Source organism: Schistocerca americana, chromosome 1 (genome assembly GCF_021461395.2).
Source record: "Schistocerca americana isolate TAMUIC-IGC-003095 chromosome 1, iqSchAmer2.1, whole genome shotgun sequence".
Classification (NCBI taxonomy): domain Eukaryota; kingdom Metazoa; phylum Arthropoda; class Insecta; order Orthoptera; family Acrididae; genus Schistocerca; species Schistocerca americana.
The window spans coordinates 474,408,039-474,433,421 of NC_060119.1; the positions used below are offsets into that span (position 1 = coordinate 474,408,039).

The following is a 25,383-nucleotide window of genomic DNA, read 5'->3' on the forward strand; positions in this document are numbered from 1 at the left end:
AGGTACCAGGTTCAGTCATAATTAAATGCGCTAGTGTCATTGCAGAACCACTCTCACATATCATAAACATATCATTAACAGAAGGAGCGTCCCCACAAAGATTAAAATTTTCAAAAATAAAACCATTGTGTAAAAAGGGTAATATATATATGAAGTGGGAAACTATAGACAGATAGCTTTGTTATCTGTATTTTCAAGAATATTAGAGACTGTCATGAGAAACACAATTACAAATTACCTTGAAAAATTCAATCTCGTCTGTAAACCAACATGGTTTTCGCAAAGGCATGACTACAGAAACAGCAATTACCCAATTCATCGAAAACATTGTAATAGGACTTGACAGAAATAACAGTACAGTAGGAATAAACTTAGACTTATTGAAGGCATTCGATACTGTTGATCATAATATCTTGCTAGACAAACTAGAAGCTGAAACTTCCTAGCAGATTAAAACTGTGTGCCGGACCGAGACTTGAACTCGGGTCCCGAGTTCGAATCTCGGTCCGGCATACAGTTTTAATCTGCCAGGAAGTTTCAAATCAGCGCACACTCTGCTGCAGAATGAAAATCTCATTCTGGAAACTAGAAGCTATAGGTATACTAGGAGTTGCATTAAAATGGTTTCAGTCATATCTCCACAATAGAAAACAGGTAGTAGAAACTACCCCAGCAAACATTAAAAACCAAAGCATTGTGTACAGATTGGACATGCAGACTGTACCAATCGGAGTACCTCAGGGCAGCGTTATAGGACCTCTCTCATTTCTTGTATATATTAATGATATCAAAACCCCAATCAGTGGTACGCACATAACTTTGTTTGCTGCTTACACAAATATTATTGTAGCAGACATAAATAGGGTATTGCCAACATCTGCAACCAGAGTTTTGGAATACATACAAAGCTGGTTTGGACAGAACAGGCTAACCTTAAATATTTCAAAAACTAATTATATAAATTACAGGAAAACAAAGTCTCATCATGATGTGAACCTCTATATTCAAAACAAACAAATTGAAAGGGTAGCTGCCACAAAATTCTTAGGTGTGCAAATTGATGAAAATTTAGACTGGAAAGCCCACATTCTCTACCTCACTAACAAGTTAAGCTCTGCTTGTTTTGCATTACATATAATTAGTACTGAGTGTAGTAGAGTGTGTAGCAGAACTGTCGACTTTGCTTACATCCATTCTACTATCACCTATGGCCTAATCCTCTGGGGTCATAATAAGACAACATGAAAACCACAAAAACAAGCTGTTAGAATAATTTCAAACAGTAAAAGGCTAACACCTACCAAACAGTTATTTCAACACCTAAATATTCTACCCTTACCATGCATCTATATATAAAAAATGTGTTCTTAATATAAAAATGCACATTGATAATTATAAAACCAACTCAGATCTTCACTTGTACAATACAAGAATGTGCAATGACATCCACATAAAAAGAATAAACAAGGATTTAACGCAAAAACAAACCAACATTCAGGGTACTATTTTGTACAACAATCTTCCAACTCAGCCAAAAGAGATAAAAACATTATGTACATTCAAGGACGCAATATTTAAATTCTTAATGACCAACTGCTGTTATAGTATAAATGAATATCTGCAGTAACCTTGTAGCAAGTAACTACATTCATTTAGTATATGTTAATAGTACCATAAATCAAATGCTTGCCGCAGCCTCAATGTTAATTTTTCGGAACAAAAGTGTTAAATCAATGATTTACTTGTAATGTATTTCATGTAAAAGAGCCTTCTCATACTTTTATATTATTACAGTAATCAAAGTTGTATTGCCCAAAAATATTGTCATGGGTACAATGAACCACTGTTTTATGTAGGAAACTGTACATCCTTATCTAATTTTTGTTATACTACGTTCTTTGACGAAATCCATTCAGTGTAATAATAATAATAATAATAATAACAAGTGTAGGTGTGGATGGTATAGGCAAGAATGTGTGTTGTTGAGAACCAATAAATTAAGCTTACATACATTGTACTGGCATTTAGAATAGATTAGATTAGATTAGATTTACTTTCATTCCAATTGATCCGTAGTGAGGAGGTCCTCCTGATCACATGTCCTCCTGATCACATGTAATTACGATATGTGGCCATTAATTATGGACACGGTGTGAACAGTAGGTTATTTATTTCTGTGTTTGGACATGTTCTGTTGTAAGTCATCTCAATTAAGAGTCTGATCACTGAACAACTAAATAAACAGTAACACATGTGAATTTCTATAGGATAATTCAGATGTGGTCCATATTCCCTACCTCCTCACTGTGAAGTTTGCGCCGGCCTGTTTCTCTGGTATTGCTCTTTTAAGCCTGCGTAAAAATGTAGTTCTCCTTCCAGTTAGAATCTGTTAGAATCCTATCGAAAGCAACCACCATTAACTACTACATGGTCAGTTATGCATGTAGGTCAGTTTTATATTAATGGTTACAGCTTACTTCTATAAGATTTCCCTTAGGACGGTACCTAAGTTATCATTCACAGTGTCAGCAATTGTATTCACTCATGTGACTTGGCTTCTGCACTCTTCGCCTCACTATTTTCCCTAATCTTTGGTTATTTTTTCTGTGATGGTTTTTGCCTCACTGCATACAGAGTCCAGCTGTGCGTCGAGCTGACTAGCTGGCTACACAACTTGTCACAGTTAATTTGACTTGCTACTCAGGCCTGCTTCTTCACCTTCTGATGCTCAGTCTTCATACTTTTTGATTTGTTCATTCCATTTTGTGAGGAATTCTGCTTGTTGAGCCTTCACTTCTCTCATTTTGACTGTATTTTCCTGAAACTTTCGCATTAATTCTTCCATCAGTTCAGCTGTGTTTTCCTTTGTCTTTTCCTCAATCTTTTCCAAGCTCGAGACTCCTACGCAGTTGTGCATTCATAATTGCTAAGAATGTCTGCATATCTAAATACCTTTCCCCTCCAGTACTTGTCTGGGTTTGTTCCTATTCTATCTTCTTTCTTTTACACTGTGTGTTTTCTTGGCTGAATTCACGAGATTGATGTACTACTATCTTTCACTTCCACTCTTTCATCCATTAAATAAAACTCTTGCCCTTGTTCCTGACATTTCCGTGATTTCTGGGTCAGTCTCTTCCATCTTTCTTTCTGATTCTAGCTAGCGTAACTTAAAATTCTGTTAGCTGCCTCTCCCTACATGTTCTTCTTCTGTTCTCCATGACTGTTGTGTTCATTATTTCACTTACACATCACATCTTCCTCATATGTTACTAACTACTGCCATTTGCGCTGTTAGTAGTTCCCTATTGTTGCCTTGCATAGTTCCAGATTTCACACTTCCTTTCTGCAAATTTCAGATCAGAAGATTGTATCATGGCACGGTACATCATTTCTAAGATCTCCCTTAAATGCACATGTATTACTTTTTATTTAGTTGTTTGACAATTGGACTTTAAACAAAGACAATAAATGCACATGTATTATTGTTTATTTAGCTGTAAACAAAGACAGTAAATGCACATGTATTATTGTTGATTTAGCTGTTTGACAATTGGACTTTAACGAAGACTTCTTAAATGTCCAACATAGAAATAAACTGTCTATCTATTGCTCATATTGTGTCTGTAATTAATGGCCATTGACTTGATAATTACATGTGATCAGGGTTTGTTATAAATTCCAAAACAATTTATATAAACTTAGTTTATCAATTCTGATGGCAGACTTTTTTCCAACTAGCACATGCTAACCGAAGAGTAAGAGTGTTGCAGATGGAGTACTCTTATATTAGCTCCAATAGAACATACGGAATTGTCCATAGTATTTATGTGATGGTGGAGAACTTATTACATTTATTGGGCCTAAGTAACCCTACTGTAAGCTGTACTGGTATGTGCATAACATTGGTGTGGTTTCCATTGCCCAGAAACTACAAATGCCTCAGGCTTTAATGGGCCCAAGAATGCTGTCATCAGCAAATTCAGTGGTGAAATCTAGTATTTTTGTGTGAGGTCCACTTCATTGCTTCCTTGGTGCTTGTCGCATACATGTTGGATGCTATCATGATGACCCTAATCTAGCTTACCAAGTAGACTGGACTTCCATTTGGGAGTGAAGCGGATCAAATCCCTGTCCATGAATCATGAATTATGTTTTCTGAGTTTCACTGAATTACTAGAGCCAAATGACAGTATGCATCTTTTAACAAAAATTTGTTATGTCATCCTTGTCCAATCTGAAGCAGAGATCTGTCTTTAATGACTTTGTTCCTAACTCTCTAGCGGGTGTAGCCTCTAGCGGGTGTAGCTGTGTATGAAGACTTTAAGGTGAGTGATCAGCTGTGTGTTTTGTATAAACCTGTTAATGACATGGAGTGTAAAGAACACTGAAAGGAAAAAAGGGTGCTCTGTTTGGGGAGAAAATGATTCACTTATTATACACAGCTCTTTTTACGCAGTATCACATAATATGTTAACAGTTATAACTGGCAACAGAATTAGTTTGCAGAATGCTACCTGAACAAGTATGATCACCATGTATTTTAATTTTTATTTTACATTACTTACAAGGGCAATATTTTACAGAATTTAAGGTTTTAATGCAATCTTTTTCTTCTTTCCCTTTTGCAGAATGGCACGTTGGTTAACTCGTGACCAAAACTGATTGTGCTTGTCATAATAGTGTATGATTGCCTCTAAAATAAAAAGAAGATTATAGGTCTGAAAGGATTTTATTGGTAAAAGATTATTGTGGGATCATGATGAATCACTTTGGGCCAAATGAGAAAACTGTTAATTTGAGCTGGCCGGAGTGGCCGAGCGGTTCTAGGCGCTATAGTCTGGAACTGCGCGACCGCTACGGCCGCAGGTTCGAATCCTGCCTCGGGCATGGATGTGTGCGATGTCATTAGGTTAGTTAGGTTTAAGTAGTTCTAAGTTCTAGGGGACTGATGACCAAAGAACTTCAAGTCCCATAGTGCTCAGAGCCTTTTTTTTTTTTTTGAGAAAAATATCTGTTGTATTGACAGATGTAACAAGCTGACCTATTGACAGCTGTTGCCACTCGTCTCCAAAACGTCTGCTACTGGGAACCATACAGTAATGACATTGATGTGTATGGGATACTGACAGGATTGTAATGTTCTTGGTAGCGGAAGTTTTTGTTTAATGACAGCACTATTAAATTGGATGTCACCTTTAGCCAACAACTGCTATTGTTGACAAGGATATTCCTTCTTTGTTGCTAAACTAGTCACATCAAAATTTTGAATTGATGTGTTGATAGCATATGCATATAGAACAGAATTATTGCACATTAATTATGAAATTGCTATCCATTTTATATTGGAAGTGTCAAAAATTGCAGTTTAAATTCTAAAAATACTTTACAGCAAAAGCCTGTTGGGCATTCTATTGTCTATACCAAGCAAGATGATGTAAGTTAAGTGTCATATGCTACTTACCAGTATGAATCACCCAGAGATACCAAACCAAATCAACAAAATGGTTCTTGAATACATTGCATGTCTCCATGTGTAGTCTACCATAAGTACTATTATTAGAATGTTTGGTTCACAATGAATGTATTTCTGTTTAGCTTCTGGCAGTCTCCTGAAATGAGGCAGGACCTTATATCTAAATACACAGCATCTGCCCATGGAGTGATTTCCTTTTCCACTGGTAAGTAATTGTAAAAACTATCAGAAAGTAAGTATCTTTTTTATAACTCACCAAATGGTGGCAGGGGAAAACACACACACACACACACACACACACACACACACACACACACACACACACACACACACTCATTTACAAGCTTTTGGAGCCAGTGGCTCTTTCTTCTGGCAGAAGAGTTAGAGGGCTTCCAGGTGAACTTAACATCCACCTCTAGCTTTGGTCATTTCCCTCAATTCTGATCAAATCTTGCCAGCTCTCCTTCCTTCTACATCTACTGTCGTCCATCTTGTACCTCTGGGCCTGCCTCTCTTCCTTGTTGCCTGGGGAACCCATTCCAATGCCTTCTTCTCAATTACCCTGCCTGGCTTTCTCAATGCATGCCACAACCATCTCCATTTTCTCTAATGTATACTATCTGCTACCACATCTCCAGAGCTCTTTGTTACTCCTTTTTTCTTACCACCAGATGTTCATGATATGCCAGACACACCCATTTATGAAGCTCTGTAACTCTTATGCTATATTTGTGTCAGCTTTCCAACTTTCACTGCTATATAAGACAGCCTTCACATTTGTTTTAAAAATACGAATTTTTATTTTGCGTGTGATGTTTCTGTTTCACCATATTGGATACAATTGTCTGAAGGCAGCATTGTCCTTCTGTATGCAGTTCTTCACATCTTCTTCAGTTTCTCTCACCATACTGCCCAGGTACAAGAATAAATGCACAGTCTTCCCCTGTTGCTTCCCTACAAACAGAGGCTCTTCCATGTTCCCAGAGTTAACTCTTCTTTTTTACCTTTGTTTGTCTTGAGACCAACATTCGTTGCCTGTTTTTTTCAGAGAATGTCAGTGTTTGAGGTAGTAAAACAATGCCATATACGAAATTGTTTGCCTCCAGAAGTTTACGGATTCTGGTTACGTTCCTCTTGCCCTGAGTACTGTGGCTCTTTGCACAGCTGCGTCAAGAACAAGTAGAAAAAGTGTTGTTTACAAAACAAATCTGTTGGCTGTGTGAGATTTCCATTGTGGAGCACACAACTTTTGTAACCACCATATAGAGATCTTTGATGATGTTTAGGATTTTCTCTGGTGTACCATAGCTTTGCAACACCTGCACACCACTTGATTTTTCACGGAACTGAAGATCTTTTCAAAATCTATGATTGCCAGGTATTTGGTTGTTTTGAATTCTTTACTTTTCTCTAAGATGTACATAAGAGTATTAATAAGATCACCACAACCGTTTTACATCTGAAAATCAGCCCATTCTTTATGCTGTCAGTTTTCAAGCTAATCTTTAATCCTATTTAAGAAAATTCTGGTAAGAATCTTACTGCACACTGACAACAGTTTAATACCACAATAGGTGTTACAGTGTAACATATTTCCTGCTTTTTGGGAGTTTCACTATCAACCCATTTTTCAGCTCTGTTGGGGATTTCTCTTTGAGCAAAATAATGCTTCAGCAAGAGGTGAAGAATTTTAACATTAATTTCTTTGTTGGCTTTTAAGAGCTTTGGTGCTATATTGTCTAAGTGTGGAGCCTTTGCATTTTTTTAGGCTTCTCAAAGCAATCCTCGGTCCATTGTAGCATGCTGCAGTGGCTGTCTTCCATGATTTAATAGCTCCTTGAATGGTCCTCAAGCCTTTGTAGCTGTGCCTAACTATGATATTGTACAGGTTCTTTATAGTCCTGTCTTGCTGCTTCTTCTACTAACTGTGCCTGATCTATCCATTTCTTTTTCTCTCTTGTTGTCCATATATTCATTCTTTTGTTTGCCTCATTGTGTTTTTTAATGCACTTCCGTGTTTTTGTCTTACAAATATTTCACTTCGATTTTAGTTCTTCTTCTGGTTTAAATGCTACTACCAACAATTTCACTTAACCTGCTTAGTTAAACAGAAATACATGATACCAACTAACAGCAAAACAGTGACTTTCACAAAAGAACGTAAATAAATAAGCCATGACTGCTGATATCAAAATAAATTTGCTTATTTTATATGTAAAATGATGTCCTCATTGCCATCCAAGACAAAATGTCGATATATGAAAAATAATGAGCCATTTCTGGAGCAGGAGAAATATAATCATCATTACCTGCATAGCTAAATCAGCTCATCAAGATCCACCAAGTGCGAATAAACACTGTTGACCAATAAGCCAAACAACACAACAATATACGAGGGCTATCCACAAAGTACATTACGTTTTGGAATTAAAAATAAATAAAGTAATGGAAATTTTTTTTATCATATACAGATGAAAGCCACACTTAAATACTACTTTTCTACATAGTTGCCATTTAAATTAAGGCACTTATCGTAGCGATGGACGAGCTTGGAAATTCCTTCGTCATAAAATTCGGCCGCCTGCACCTTCAACCACGTGGTTACCTCTTCTTGAAGCTGTGCGTCATCATCAAAACGCTGCATAGCCAACCACTTCTTCATTGCTGGGAATAAGTGGAAGTCGCTCGGTGCCAGGTTGGGACTGCACGGCGGATGAGGAAACAACTCCCACTTAAAAGATTCGAGAACTTCACGAGTGACATTTGCCGTGTGGGCCCGGGCGTTGTCGTGAATCAGCAAGATCTTTGAGCCCAACTTTCCCCTGCGCTTGTTTTGTATTGCTCTTCTGAGGTTGTGCAGAGTTTGGAAATATCTTTGAGAGTTTATTTAGTGCCTCTTTCCAGGAAATCCACAAAAATCACACCTTTTCTGTCCCAAAAGACAGTCGCCACGTGGTTGAAGGCGCAGGCGGCCGAATTTTACGACGAAGGAATTTCCAAGCTCATCCATCGCTACGATAAGTGCCTTAATTTAAATGGCAACTATGTAGGAAAGTAGTATTTAAGTGTGGATTTCATCTGTATATAATAAAAAAAATTTCCAATACTTTATTTATTTTTAATTCCAAAACGTAATGTACTTTGTGGATAGCCCTCGTAAATGTATATCTGGTGTAATTAACTTCAGTTAAACTATACAGCTAAAATAAATCCGCGATACCCACTAACCACACATCATCATCTTCACAATAATAATAATAATAATAATAATAACAATGACAACAATTGTATAAGCCCATTTTAATTGGACTGCCAGAGGACAGAACACTGTCGCTACATAAAGAAATCAACTGGTTGATCTATTTTTCTTTCAAAATCAAGAGTAGATCATGATCCCATCCTGTTGAACCCATGCGGCCTTTTAAAGTTCATTCAGTTGTGTAGTATGCCTGAATATTAATCCAAGGTTACAGTTATTGTCTCATCATAAATTGTGACAATTGTCACCTGGCAAAAAAATACAGTAAGTTTTGTTTTTTGATGAGATAATAAAGTTTCATACTCATTGTACCACTAAAAAGCACAGTAACTGCATGGGTGTCATATAGATGACGTTCCTGATAGGTGGGTTTTCAATCCTTTTATTATGTAGATCTTGGATCTACATTACATTCTAGGACTGCATTTCAGAGTCCTTGAGCAGCCGTCTTTTCGCACATTGATCAACAGCACTAGGTGTTAATTTGTAAAACAAATCAATCTTTTCTCAGTTCATGCTCTGATTAAACATTTTCATCCTAGATAACACTTTAGGGGTCAGCCAGGTGCTATCGGTTTCACTGTTAACCCAGGGCCTCATTTGTTTGAAACACACAGCTGGATCATTTTCATTGAGGAACATTAGCATAAGAACTAAGTCTGAATCATATGTGAAATATATCACAACCACACTCATTATCCTTGAAAAAAATATTTTCGCAATAAAATTGTGATGTGTTGCTAATCACCCTATGGTGTAACAGCAGATGACAGTGCAGAGAACAACTTGTAAAGAACATTACCATTACTCTACTCCTTCCACGACCTGAGTATTGTTCCTTTCAAATGTTGTAAATTTCTGCTTCTTCTATTGTTGTTATTGCGAGTCTTTTTTACTATTTTTACAAGTGCTCACTATGAAAATGACATTTGATAAACTAGCAAATAGTGAGACTATTGTTAACATGTCAGGGGATTTCATTAATTATGTGAGCTGCCTCAAAACTGTATTCTCCACATGTATCTTTGTTTGATTGTTCAAGCATGTGTGAATAATTAGGTTGTATGTCTATCTTTGTAAGTGAAGTAAAATATTACCGTACACAAGCAGTAGAGTACAGATTTATTTATTGTTATAACATCAAGGTGTGTGGTTTGATATTTTTGTTGAGTTGTAATGAAAAATATTTTCTTTGTCTGAATGTACTTATAATGTTCCAGGTTATTTCGCGTATGACCTGATAGACATGATACTGCATCACAGAAAAAGAAGTAGCTATGAACTCATGATCCACCACATCTTTGTAAGTGTCATTCTGTAATGTGCTTCATTTAATTGTGGGTGTGGCCACATGCATGTAAAACACCCATGTTTCAGGTGCTTCTATGTTTTGGTCTATCCGTGACAACACGATTCTACCTGGGGTATGGCCTGGTGGCTTTGTTAGTTGAAGTTAACAGCGTTTTCCTGCATACAAGACAACTGATGTTGATACAAGGCATTAATAAACGTGATTCCCTTTATCGACTCAATAGTACATTGAACTTAGGTATGTATTATTCCTCATTAGCAACTGGTATTTTTCAATCAGAATTATAATTTTCTTCATATTTAGTGTTCTTAAATTACCTTGTAATTCAGAGAAGGAGTGCACAGAAATTTTGAAGCTTTTGACAGGTGTGTGTTGTGTTAAGTGTTTGGAGAAATAGCTGTCATTAGACAGAGAAGCATGTTTTTTGAACAACTGTTATGACTAAAGTATAGGCTTGGCAAAGTAACAGAAAAGGGGAAAGGCTAGGTACATGAAGAGTTGTTCACTAAGCATTTTCCATTTAACTTTCCGATATAAATCCTGTTTTACATTTACAGTACATAGACAATTTTTTTTGAAAACTGTACCTGTTAGTAATGCAGTGATACATCAGTAGCAAAACAGTAGGCATATAGGGCCAACACAAAAATGACCGCATTTTCCAAAGTAACAGTGAATAGTTATTTTAAGAAGCAGACCATCGTTACTGAATTTATCCTTGTATAGGAAAACTGGGTAATTACTAAGTAGCACCACAAAGACAGGAACATGTGGGAAGTCATGAAACGAAGGTAACTAATTGAGCATAAGGTTGCATCAGGCTAATGAGAGAGAGGAATTGGAGATAATGTGACCAATCTAGCATTATTTAGGAAAATGACCTATTGCTCCAACTCAAGAGAAACACATCAAGACAAGACCAGAAGAAAATCAACAGTAAATGTTGACAGTATAATAGATTTGAATGATTGGCAGCAAGGGTCTTTGGCAAGTCAGAGTAAAAGAAAGACTGACATAAAATTGCATGATTAATTAGGAAAAAAACTCTGCTGCCAAAAAAAAAAAAAAAAAAAAAAAAAAAAAAACGAGAAGCAAATAGTAGAAAAGGTGCAGTAATTGAAAAAAAAAAAAAAAAAAAAAAAGACATATGAACCATAGAAGAAAGAGGGAAAAAATAATGGTAATGACAAGGTGATGGACAGCAAAATGAAAACAAATTATACAACAGGCAGAGGTGAGAATGAAACTGTACTCAAATAACAAATTAACGTGTGGACAGTTATGTTTGCCACAAATGTGTAGGTTGTGGGAGAGAGAGTGACTCCCTGGAAATAATTGGAACTGCCAAAGCCAAGGATTGTCCAATGTTGGTGGGTGTGACATGTGCTGTCAGTCCAAAAAGTTTTGAGATAAGATTAATAAAAAATAGAGAATAATGTCAAAGGCCTTAATGGCTGAAAGCTGTGATTGTATGAATCTTTTTATTGTGCCTTTCACGGCTCAGTATCTCCGCTATATGGTGCGTGGCAACTTTCTCTCGAATTGTTACATGCCATCCTGGATTTTCCATTGTTTGTTTTAATGCTTCAGGTATTCTACATAGTCTCCCACCACTTGAATGTCCGCCCTGGTAGCTGAGTGGTCAGTGTGACAGACTGTCAACCCTAAGGGCCCGGGTTCGATTCCGGGCTGGGTCGGAAATTTTCTCCGCTCAGGGACTGGGTGTTGTGTTGTCCTAATCATCATCATTTCATCCCCATCGACGCGCAGGTCGCCGAAGTGGCGTCAAATCGAAAGACCTGCACTAGGCGAACGGTCTACCCGACGGGAGGCCCTAGCCACACGACATTTCCATTTTACCACTTGAATACAGCACATAAAATGTGAAACTGTCAGAATAGTCTTTCTTTGTGATGTTCGTCAACTGTTGCATTACATTGGCATGAATTTTGGTTACTTCACCAAAGTGTTGACGCTTTATGTGAATTTCTACACTTTTGTAATTTTTTTAGTCAAGGTGTGCAGGACAAACTTTGCATGCATTTTCTTCAAAACACTCTGGAGAATGTATTGAATACTTGATTCAGAGATGTTACTCCATTGTGATTTGTAATACAACAGCTTTGACACACTACAACCATATGGCGTCCGCCCCGGTAGCTGAGTGGTCAGCGTGACAGACTGTTGGTTGGTGGTTCGAGCCCACCCGGGGGCGAAATCATTTTAACCGGCACCGACATGAGGGCATACGTCAACTCTGTTAGAGATACACAGCTAGTGGGACAATTTGGCTGTGTTTGAGTGATGCTACAGAGCCTTATACACATTCAGCCAAGTGACACTGTAGGTAAAAACATGGCCCTACACAGACGTTCTACTGTTTTCCTATTTATTCGTCATGTGTGACACTGCAGTAGAGCGACGCCCACTACAAAAGACGTATTATTTACGTTCAATTTCAGCGTATACGTCGCGAGTGCCATATGACAGGGCCTGTCTCTCGATGTCGATTTGTATTTGGTGTCTCTTAAGTGTCGGTCTGCAGTAGGCCGCTATTGGCCGAGCGACGGGTTCGATTCCCGGCTGGGTCAGAGATTTTCTCCTCTCAGGGACTGGGTGTTGTGTTGTCCTAATGATCATCATTTCATCCCCATTGACGCGCAGGTCGCCGAAGTGGCGTCAAATCGAAAGACCTGCACCAGGCGAACGGTCTACCCGACGGGAGGCTCTAGCCACACGACATTTCCATTATACCATATGGCCACTACTAGATACTGCATGCTCATATCTGACTGGTAGAATGCACATCTGTTGTTTACAGTTGTTGGTTCAAGCTGCCACTGTAGTTACTGCGGTGACATTGCTTATATGTCATGACTAGAATCAGTGTTGGAACTTTTTGAATGGATGGAATATAGCAGGTAAAGAGATTTAGAAAAGGGCTTGGTGTAGGCCACTGGCATATTGTCATTGGTAGTTCTTTATTTCTTCATGGAAGAGTTGGAGAAAAGTTTGTTGTAGCCCTGGAGAAAAATAAATAAAACTGTATTGTACATATCCTTATTTGAACAGCAAATGTTAACTTGGTAGCTGTTTGTACTACAGGCAATTATAGTATTCTTCTGTGCATAGATTTACCATCACACACCAAACTATAATGGCACTATTAGGTACATGTATTCACGTACCATACATGTTTTTCTCAGACCAAAGGGTCTCCGCCAACCTTCACACCTCTGCATACAAACCGCATGCCTGTGATCCCATCCCGGAAGTCTAACAGGACCTTCAGCTGCCCCTCAAGTCCGTAAGTCCATCCCAAAACCTGACATCTGAATCCATCTCTCTTCTCACACCAGCAATCACCTGCACTCCTACCTTTTGCCTACTCCCCAAACTCTGACAGACTGAACCCCACAGGTCTTGTACTTGTTATCCCATAGTGGCTCAGTACAATGTTTCCACATACGGAATCTCTGCCTTTGATGACCAATACGTCTAAACTGTTGTCTGTAATCTTCCATCCTACACTTAAAGACACCATTCACTTCCTTTATGGCCTTTCCACACTTCTTGTCGCATTATCAACGGATTCCTTGTTGAACTCTGTGAATTTGATGTCCTTTTACACCCGCCATGCTCCACGCACGTAGCCAGCCACAGAACACCACCTTTTCCGACGTCATCCTGATACCAAACCTATCATCTCTTTACTAATTTTTCTAACCAACCACATCCTGACCCACAGTTATTTCACATTCAGAGGCCAAAGCTGTAAACAAATTTGTGGTACTGCCATGGCTACTCATGTGGCACAGCCTATGCCAACTTGTTTATGGTCCATCTGGAGGAATCTTTCCTAGCCAGTCAACATCTAAAACCCCTTGCCCAGTTCAGGTTCATTGATGACATTTTCATGACCTGGACTCACAGCAGGAAGAACCTCCATAACGTCAACATCTCACCTGCTCTTCCTCAACTCATCAAGCCACCTTCCGAGACGTCTATTTCCATCTCTCAGATGGGTCCATAAATAGTCTGCTCATATCAAGTGCACCAACCACCAACAGTGCCTCTGCTTTGACAGCTGTCATCCATTCCATGTCAGAAAGACACTTCCTTACAGCCTCTCCACCCATGGATGCTGCAGTCTGTAGTGGAAAGCAAGCATGAGTTGTCAAAATATACTGATAAGCTTACCAGAGCCTTCACCAGCTCATTCTCAAACAAATCGCCTGTGCATCTCTTCCTCTTACTCCAGTAAACCTGTTAATTAGCCACTGACCAGCACTCCTCCGATCACCCAGTATCACCCTGGTCTTGAAAAGCACAACCAGGGCTTTGATGACCTTTTGTCATGACCTGACATGAGCGATATTCCACCCAGAATCCTACCCACATCACATAAAGTTGTTTTCCACAGCCCATCCAATCTACAGAAATCCTTGTTTATCACTATTCCAATTTTGCTCCCAGTTCTGCACCTCATGAGTCTTTCCCTTGTGGTCGACCTCTCCTGCACACCCACCCACCCACCACCTGCTACGCAATACTGTCACAGGCATTTCCTACCCTATAAAAGGCAGGTCCACATGTTAAAGTAGCCGTGTTATATACCATCTATGCATCAGTTACTATGCAGCATTCATTGTGGGCATAACAAGTAATCAGTTGTCTACTCGCATGGATGCCCACTGCCAAACTGTGGCAAACTGCAGACTCGACCATCTGGTTGCCGAACATGCTGTGCATCACAACCCATATGACTACAGCTGATTCACTATTTCAGCATTTGAATACTTCCTTCCAGCATTAGTTTCTCAGAACCTTACAGTTGGGAATTGTTGCTCCAGCATATCTTGCACTCTGGCAATCTCCACTAACCTGTTTCCCTTGCCTCACATTCTTTTCCCTTCTTTCTTCTATCCACACCATTCCTTCCCCATCTAGATCGTGTACTGCCTTGTCCCACCACTGTTCTTCCCTGTCCCGTTTTGGCTTTCGCTCCCTCCCTACCTCCATTCCCATTTCTGTACTGCTTCTGGGTTGTCGTCAGCTATTGACCTTTCCTTTTGCTCTCCATCACTCGTGGATTCTGCTCTGTGGGAGGTTGCTGCTGACCTCCATTCTATTGACCACTTCCCCCTTGGGATTCGCCTCCTGGATGAGGCTGTGGAATTACCAGTGCCGCCCAGGTGGCACCTCTGCAGAGCTGACTGGACACTTTTCAGCCATTTGGCTGTTTTGGAACACCGTGCCAGCGTCCACGAATGGGTCGACCATGTTACAGCCGTGATCTCCCAAGCTGCTGAATTGTCGATCCCACAGTCCTCAAGTCACCCCAAGAGACGTCCTGTCCCTTGGTGGACCACTGAGTGCCGCTCAGCCATCCGAGCCCGCCGTGCAGCTCTGCGCCACTTCAAGTGCCGTCCCTCAGCTGACAATCTTGGGCCTTACGGGTGGCAAGGGCCAAGGCGCGGCGAGTGATTAAAGAGAGCAAACGACGGCCATGGCAATCGTTCTTGAATTCCATCTCCCGCTCCACTAGTTCTACGAAAGTATGGGAAGCCGTCAGGAGGATTTCCGGGAAACGCAGCCAACTACCTGTCACGGCATTGCTGCATCAGGGATGTCTCCTCACGGCGCCGAGAGACGTTGCCCAGACAATGGCCATGCATTTTGCGGAATATACTGCCACTATTAACTGTGATCCAGATTTCTGCCGCTACCGCGCTGCCATCGAGAAGGGTCACTTGGACTTCTGGTCTCCAAATTCTGAACCCTACAACTGCCCCTTCACATTGTGGGAACTGGATTCGGCGCTGTCTGTGGCTGATGATACTGCGCCCGGTCATGATCAAATCCTGTACAGCATGCTGCAGCACTTGTTGCTGCCATCCAAGGAAGTTCTCCTGAATTGTTTTAATATGATATGGTCATCTGGCACGTTCCCTGACTCGTGGAGGGAGGCGATTTTGATTCCCCTCCTCAAACCGGGGAAGGACCGAATGCATCCCAGTAGTTATCGGAGTATTGCTTTGACGAGCTGTGTCGGGAAGACATTGGAATGCATGGTCAACCGTCGCCTGGTTTGGCTGCTCGAGACCAGGCAGCTCCTTAGCCACTCTCAGTGTGGCTTTCGGAGATGTTGTTCAACTATAGACAACTTGACCCTGCTTGAGGCGCCATCCAGCAGGCCTTCCTACGTAACCAGCATTGTCTAGGTGTATTCTTGGACATTAATAAGGCGTATGACACTACTTGACGCCGCCTTATCCTCAATCAACTCCATCAGTGGGGCTTTCGTGGCCATCTCCCCATCTTCATTCGGTCCTTTCTTTCCCGCCGCCTCTTTCGATATCGGGTTGGTAAAGTGCTATCTGATTTGTACGTGCAGGAGAATGGTGTTCCTCAGGGAAGCGTTTTAAGTGTCACCCTCTTTGCCGTCGCCATTAACAGTGTCACGTCCACTATCCGGAGTCCTGCCCAGTGCTCCTTGTTTGTGGACGATTTTGCTGTTTTCTGTTCTTGTCACTGCTTGTCGGCAGCTGCAGCTTACGATAGTGATTAGAGGCATGGACTGTGAAGAAGGCACTGAATATTTTGAAGTGTCTGAGCCATCGGTCCTGGGGAGCAGATCGGGCGCATCTGCTGCAGTTTTATAGGGCTTTTGTCCGGTCACCTCTTGACTATGGATGCACTGTGTATGGGTCAGCGAGACCTTCGTATCTGAAGATTCTTGACGCAGTACACCATGAGGGTTTCAGGCAGGCCACTGGTGCATTCCGTACCAGTCCCATCCCCAGCCTGTGTACTGAGACAGCGGAACCGCCGCTCGCCATCCGGCGGAAACTCCTCATGGTGCGACGTTTGTGTCAATTCCTTGCCTGTCCTACCTCCCCTGCGTACCCTACCGTTGCCCGACTGCCCATAGAACGTCTCTTTTTCCAGTCGTCCCAGGGCAACGAGACCATTTGGGATTCGTGCCAAGCATTTGCTAGAGTCCCTTGGTGTGGAGCATGTGGCACCCCAACTCCAGGGTTTTACCCACCTGCCTCCCTGGTTGCTCCAGAGGCCCAGCATCCTTTTAGACTTGTCAGAGTACCGGAGGAGCTGCACTCCTGCATTTGTTTTTATCTCCTTATTTTACGATATTTTAAACCTGCATCCCGACCATGTACCAGTATTTACGGATGGCTCTAAACAGGGGGACTCTGTTGGTTGTGCTGTTGTTTTCCCTGATCGAGTCGTCAAGTTACGGCTTCCTGCGGCGCTTACCATCTTTGATGCCGAATTGTTTGCGATATTGCGGGCATTGGAGCAGATGAGATGTGTTCCCAGTCTTAAGTTTCTCATCTGTTCTGACTCCCTGAGTGCCCTTCAGACCATGCAACACTTGCACCCAGCAGATACGGTTGTCCAGAACATCCATGATACCCTACTCCACCTGCAGCAGCAGGGGAAGGAGGTTTCTTTCTGCTGGGTGCCGGGGCACGTGGGTATTAGGGGAAACGAACTGGCGGATGTGGCTGCCAGAGATGCATGTCCCTTCCCTCACGTTGTTGAATGTGCTGTCCCCCTCCATGCTGTTACCTCCCTTTTGCATTTTCGTGTTATGCGTCAATGGGAAGAGGAGTGGCTGGCAGTCTGTGAAAATAAGCTGCGTCTGGCCAAGGCCACCACGCGGCCATGGCGTATGTCCTACCAGTCATGCAGGTGGGATGAGGTTCTCCTCACTCGCCTCCGCATTGGGCACAGTCCCTTAACGCATGGTTTTTTACTCTGGCGGGAGGACCCCCCAATCTGCAGTGCTTGTGGCGTCCAGATTACTGTCCGCCCCATTTTACTTGACTGTCCTTTATTATCTGACCAGAGGGCGGTGGTTTCCTTGCACCGGATTTGTCCTCTATTTTGCAAGACGACGCAACGTCTGTGGTTAAGGTCTTACGGTTTTGTGTCCTGTCCAATTTGTTGCCTCAGATTTTAGGGAGAGGATTTTAATGTGCTGCTGGGTGACTGGCTCACCCAGGTTTTGGGTAAGATGTCAGCCAGTCACGATTACCTACTTGTTTCACTTCGATTTCTGTTCTCTCTTCCTTGTGTTTGCTTTCCTTTTTTAGTGCGTTTCTCCTTCTCTTGTTTTGCCTCTGTATGTGAGGATTTCGAAATGCGTCAGGTCTGTGTCTTTTAGCCGTTCTCCTTGTTCTCCGTCCGTCTTCGTCCCTTCACCGCATGTGTTACTGTTTCTATGCGTTTGGGCGCTGATGACCACGCTGTTTAGCGCCTGAAAACCTCAAACCACCCACACACACACACACACACACACACACACACACCTCCATTCCCCATCCCCTCTGTGTCACACGTCCCGTTCCCTCCCTCCCTCCTCTCCACCTTCCTCTTCTTTGTTCCCCTCTCTTTCCCCCACTCTCTACCTGTACCACTTAACATGCTCCAGCTCTGAATTCCTTTCATCTTGTTGTGCAACTGCCGAGTCATCTGTCAAAAGACCTGCCTCACACTGTTGTGCTACACCCCTCCCTGCCTCATCATCCTTCTCTTCCCCTCTTCTGTGTGTGTGTGTGTGTGTGTGTGTGTGTGTGTGTGTGTGTGTGTAAATGCAAGCACATTTATGAGAGAAAGAGTAAAAAGCTCTAAAGCTAATGTAAACAGTGTTTTCTGATGTGTGTTTCTATGGCCACTTGTCAGTCAGCTATAGGTGAGAGGTTACCTTTCCTTTATTTTACGTATTTGAGCAAAGGCAGCTGTTGACAGTAATTACCACATTGTCAAATGTGTAAATTTTTTAACATATATATTTAGTTCAGCTCTAGTTTACATCTATTTTAGCCATGACACCCCCCCCCTCCCCCCTCGCTCTCCACCTCTCCAGGAGGTTCACAACTCTTATGAGTAGGGGCTTGGTTTCTACAGGGCCCCGGCCTTTGTAGCATTACTCCTTTCTGTGCTGCAAGCTTATACTTCCACTATCCTTTCCCCCTTTGCCTCTCCATTGATGGTTTTCTTGGTACAGACCCTGCTTGAAGCCGGTTTATGATTGGACTCAAGTATCCATTTCTGGCATTTTCTCGTAAACTTTTCATTAAATAGACACATGGTCCCCATTTATGGGTTTGACCTTCTACCAATTTTCAAAATTCTCCAGAAGTGTGGATCGTGCAGGGAAGGTTGCCCAGTGCAGTGTAAGCTCCACCTTTGTGTCATTCGATCATTGCACCCTTCCCGTTAATGAGGTAATACACCCAAAACCAAGCTCGGTAGCCATCCTGTTGTGTGTGTATGTGTGTGTGTGTGTGTGTGTGTGTGTGTGTGGGAGGGGGGGGGGGGGGATCGTCAGGTACCTGTACGGTGGTAGCCCCCAGACCATGCAGGGATCAGACTGTTGGTGCCTGAGCTGAAAACTCCCCATGTATGCCAAGGAGTATGTGCCTATCATGACTGGTGCACAGGGACACTGGGCAATGGATTATTGGCCAGGTAGCCATTGCTGAGGCTGGGCATTGCCCATGGGGAGAGCCCCCATTTGGAGTGGGTGGAACCGTGCCGGATGGGCTGCAAATGAAGTGGATGAAGTTACCTCCTGCTGGTGGCCATATGGCCTCTGCAGTCTCAGTGAAAGGACAGTCCTCTTTTAATGCAGAGAGATATGACCCTAAAGCATTCCCTTCCCTGGCTATGTCATGGGAGGAATGTAGGGCTAAGCAGGAAGCTGAGAAATACTCCCCCAGTACTTAGGTCCCCCAGTACTTAGGTTTCAGAAGGAATAATGGGGATTCTGTCTTGGCCACAAAGCCTTTATTCTTTGTAGAAACTACGAGGGACAAGTTTGGGGAAGTTGCAACCATCTCTAAAATGAAGAGTGGATCAGTTCTGATCACATCATCATCCCGTGCCCAGTCACAGGAACTGCTCTCTTGTAACAAGCTGGGTGACATACTGGTGGTTTTAACTCCCCATAAAAGTCTTAATATGCTTCAGGGCATTTGCCACAGGGACCTGCTCTTACAATCCGATGATGAGCTATGTGCCAACATGGAATGATGGGATGTACACTTTGTCCATCATGTACATAGGGGGCCAAAGGATAATAGGGTTGCTACCTGTTCCTTCATCTTGGCCTTTGAGGGTGATTCGTTGCGTGAAAAGGTCAAGGTGGTGGTATACTGATGTGACGTGAAACCGTATGTTCCTCCCCCCCCCCCCCCCCCCCCCCACGAGGTACTTCAAGTGCTTGAAATTTGGGCAAGTGTCCTCGTGTTGCAACTCTAGCCCCATCTGTAGAGATTGTGAGTGAGTGCTGCATGTGAATGCTCCTTATGCATGCTCCTTATGCCCCCCCCTCCCCCCATCTGTGTCAGCTGTGGAAAGCACCATTCTCCCTGCTCACCTGATTTCACTGTTTTCCAGAGAGAGAAGAAGTTACAAGAATACAAGAGTTTCAACAGGAAGAAGTATGAGCAGTTGCACCCATCATGTACAACAATGTCATACGCTACAGCTACGACAATGTTGCCCCCATTGGCGATAGTACTCCCACCTGGCACACCTCCTACTGTGGGCCCTCAGGGTCGCTCAACCATGTTTGTTCACCTGATGGTTGGGGGCTCCCCTCTTGCTGCTACCACCACATGTACTTTGGGATCAGTGGCTACCCACCCGACAGGGACCCCACCTCCTAGCCGGAGATGAATTGCTTTTCTCTGGCTTCTCTTGGCAGGAAGGCGTCCCTTTGTAAGTTTCCACCAGTCTAAAACTGGACGCCAGCCAGCAGCTGAAGGAGCCAGAGGCTACTGGTCACAGGGCTATGCGATCATCAGCTTTATCTGAAACTGATTCAGAGAAGCCCTCACAATTATCGGAATTCTCTAAGGAGAGGAAGACCAAGAAAAATTCCTCCAAGAAGGACATTCTGGTGGCCCCCACATCATCAGATCCCGCTTGTTCCACTCCCATGGCTGAGGTGCAAATTATGGAGGCCCTTGTGGCCCCACTTCGCACCACACAACAGAACCCGGAACCTATGTGTGTTGGTGCCATAACCTTGCAACCAGTGAGTGTAGGGCATAACCTGCCTACTTGGTCCTTTATAGACTCTCAGTACATCGGCATCATTATTCTCCAGTGGAATTGTAGCAGCTTTTTCCACCACCTGGCTGAGCTACATCATTTTTTATACACTGAAAACTGTAACCGTATGGGGGAACTCTAGAACAAACAGCTGGATTCCAAGGGGACAGCAACAACAATGCATAATGATGAATACATTTATAATTCAGCTAATAAATCAAAGGCTGTGTGAAGTGTTTTGATGGTGTACCTGCAACAACATCAAACCTAATTGAAATACTCACACACTTATGTGACAGCTTACTTCAGGCAGGCACTTTCCCTGATGTATTGAAAACATCAAAAGTTATTCCAGTATATAAAAAAGATGAGAAAGATAATTTAAAGAACTACAGACCCATTACAATTTCCCCCTGCATCTCAAAAGTATTAGAAAAAGTTATGTCTGACAAACTTATGAAATTTATAACTAAAAACAACATCCTATGTAATGAACAACAAGGATTCAGAAATAAGAGGTCAAAAACTACTATTTACGAGTGCCATCCTAAACCTGATGGACAAAAAGGATCATGAAATTCTTCTATCAAAGCTTGAACGATATGGTATTAGAGGTTTGTCCAACAACTGGATCAGTTCCTTCTGGACTAATCGTAAGCAGACATTGTGCATCAAAGCACAAAAAAATCGAACTAAAAACTGTATCTGAACATCTATCTGACCATAAGCAAATATAATGTAGTGTACCCCAAGGATCAGTAATGGGGCCCCTTCTGTACATAAATGATCTAAACTTTAAATGTTGATGCACATAAAACAATCATATTTTCAGGTGACACCACAATTCTATTAAAAGGAGACAGCAATGAACAGTTACAGCAGTCAGTAAATATGGTCACAGAATAATCAGCTTGTCTGTAATAAACAGTAAAAAAACCATTGCACTAAAATTCCACAATGTGAACTAGGTGGTAACAATACTGAAACCAAATTCTTAGGACTCAGGCTGCAGAGCAACATGAAATGGAATAAGCATGTGGAATATCTCAATGCAGAACTCAGCAAAACATGTTACCTTCTTTGCTCACTAAAATCATGCTATAACGAGAAAACAGTAATGAATGCATATCAGGTCTACTTTCATGTTCATCTTAGATATGGGGTCTCTTTCAAGAGAAACTCTAAAACAGCTAATAGAACTTTCAAACTACAAAAAAGGGCTATTAGAATCTTGTTTGGATGGAAGCCTAGAGACTCTTGTCAACCTCCGTTAAAGAAGAAACCTGGTATTCCTCCATTACCATGTGTGTACATTATAGAAACTCTTTTATTCATCAAAGTAAATGTAATAGGTAACGACTGAAAAAACTATGATCTATACATGATCACCTACCAGCCAAAACAGAAATTTACGTATCACCCAAATCAGCTCAGTTCTGTGCCAAAAAAGGTGCATTTCACATGGGAGTTAAGCTTTATAAAAACTTCCTGAAAACATAAAAGCTATCACTGTGGTCAGTACCTTTGGAAAACCTCAAAAGTCATATTTACATCATCACTGCTTCTACTCCATCGAAGAATATTTAGATTTATGAAGTGTGCTATATAAATACGTAAGTATAAAGTGTATTATTGTAACCTTGAATAAGTATGCCTAGAAATGACTTTTTCGTTGGGTCTGCATTAAAGACATTGTCTATCACGATATTCCAACAACTCCAGAGGACATGCAGGAATGTATCATGCTTGCTTGTAATTCTCTTCAGCAGGCCATACTGGAAGCAGTAAATAATTCTTTCATTCAATGAGTGCACCAGGGTCACCACTTTGAGCAAAAAAAAAAAATGGCTCTGAGCACTATGGGACTTAACATCTGAGGTCATGAGTCCCCTAGAACTTAGAACTATTTAAACCGAACTGACTTAAGGACGTCACACACATCCATGCCCGAGGCAGGATTCGAACCTGCGACCGTAGCGGTCGAGCGGTTGCAGACTGAAGCGCCTTTAACCGCGTGGCCACACTGGCCGGCCCACTTTGAGCACCTTTGAATGTTCTACTCCTGGGCAATGGTACAGACAGTCAAAATCAATTTTGTGTTTTGTTTTTACCTTGTTTTCATTTGTTTTCTGACAACTCCAGCAAGTGGACAAGTTTGTGATCCCTGGTTCAAAGTCAATGTTGTGTTCTGTAATTAATAACATTGTGTTTCAGTGAATGCTACATTGTGATACATTTTTGAATAGGTCTTTAGGAGAGGAAATGAGTTATCAAATAAAAAATAAAGGGTTCCATTTAAAAAAGTCATACTGCTGTTGATATCTTAGTAAAAAAAGAAAAAAAAAAAACAAAGCTACAACGAAGGCATTCATGGTGATTGATGCCCCCATGACGGCTAAGGAACAATTGCTTGAAACATTTTGTAATTTGCATCTGGACAAACAGTTACTTAGGGTGGTCAAGAAAAATGGGACACCGTGTATAGTGAACTAGTGCCTCTTAATACATCTTTGGAGGCCGTGGCTGTTCGGGTAAGAACATTTCAGGATATTATCATCTGCATCGCTTACCTCTCCCTCGATGGTGAAGTGTCTCAGAACATATTGTTTGCGCTGGTTTCTCAGTTCCCACCACCTTTCATAATCTTGGGTGATTACAGTGCCCATAACCAGTAAAGACCTCGAAAACTTACTGGTTCAACTTGGCCTTTGCCTCTTGAATTATGACTGTTGATATTTTTTAAAATATCAGGAATCCAATATATCAATATTTAAAAAATATCATTGTCGTCTCTTGATATATCTAAAAAAAGCTATCGATATATCGACAGAAAAAAAATATTGATGTACCTGCCAATAAAAAATATTGGCTGCACATTGTAAAGATACTGCGGGTTTAAGAGCTGTATATTTATTTTATTATGGAATTTTCTGTACATCAAAAAGATAGCAGCCTGCCTTTCCGCGTAGAGGAAGAATTGAAAGGAAAACAATGTATGTTCACACTTGGCGATACCCTCTTTGCTAACAATGTTAATTGAATGTAAGTGCGACAATATAAGGTGTCCGAAGGGTCCATCATTTGGTTTCATCACGCATTGGATTTGTCCGGAACCCTCCATGTCAACTTCCCTGTTTTTTCATTTCTAGCAACACCAGTGACCTAGCAATTGTAGTGTCAAAATTGCATGGTGAAGCTAAATGTTGCAGTTTCTGTTGGTAGTGCTTGAGCGCCAATTACGTCAGCATTTCCCCCCACACATCTCCACCCATCTTAAAGACCAGTTTTGTCATTTAGATTTTTGTTCATCACTTCCAGCAACTGTTTTTGAAGAATGCCAATCTGAAGGAATAGCACACCAGTTGCTTTAAAAATTGTTTTTTAATACAACTGGTATCCCATTTCTTCACATTGGAAATCTTGTTATTCCATTCACACTACCATCCTCCGGTGAAGCCGTGCGGAGTGGCCGAGCAGTTTGAGGTGCCGTGTCACAGACTGGACGACCCCTCCTGCCGAATGTTCGAGTCCTCCCTCGGGCATGTGTGTGTGTGTGTGTGTGTGTGTGTGTGTGTGTGTGTGTGTGTGTGTGTGTTTTGTTCTTAGCATAAGTTAGTTTAAGTAATGTGTACATCTAGGGACCGATGACCTCAGCAGTTTGGTCCCTTAGAAATTCATACACATTTGAACATCCTCCAGTGAAAATGGACTACTTCTTTTGTGCCATGTATATTCATTTAACAGGGTCAAAGAGAAAGATTAGACCTGATGACCCCCATGTGGGTCCGGGGGTTAGAATAGGCCCGTGGTATTTCGAACCTGTCGTAAGAGGCGACTAAAAGGAGTCTCACATGTTTTGGTCTTCATGTGATGGTCCTCTGTAGGGTTTGACCTCCACACTCCCAAATTTTTCAGAAGAGCGAGTCAATTGGGGAAGGGCACCTTACATGGTGTATCGTGTGCATTGTGCATTGAGACCTTTAGTCCGCTTTCTCGTTGTCGCATTGCAGTCGCGCTCACTCTCCGTCTCTTGGGTGATGATACATTCCTGGGTGCAGTTTATGCCATTCACTATGCTGTCTCGCTTTCTGCGCCGACGACAAACACGGACTTCTTTGCACCTGATATCCACCATTGTAGCCAGTCCGTTGTGGTGGGGTCGCCATGTACCATGTTGGTTGTAGCCCCCTGACAACACAGGGATCACTCTGCTGACGCCTACGCTGTAAACTCCTCATGTATGCCAAGGAG

The 25,383-nt window shown here is 41.8% G+C and overlaps 1 protein-coding gene across 2 annotated transcripts in view; it reads left to right on the forward strand.

Annotated features, from left to right (window-relative positions):
• The window catches only part of LOC124603829 (TLC domain-containing protein 2-like), a 47,894-nt gene that overhangs the window by 13,240 nt on the left and 9,271 nt on the right, over positions 1 to 25,383 (forward strand). For both annotated transcript variants that reach the window (XM_047136428.1, XM_047136429.1), the window contains 3 exons: positions 5,596 to 5,678; positions 9,953 to 10,035; positions 10,110 to 10,281. In XM_047136428.1, coding sequence (XP_046992384.1) covers positions 5,596 to 5,678; positions 9,953 to 10,035; positions 10,110 to 10,281 — 338 coding nt within the window. The remainder of the gene's footprint in view (positions 1 to 5,595; positions 5,679 to 9,952; positions 10,036 to 10,109; positions 10,282 to 25,383) is intronic.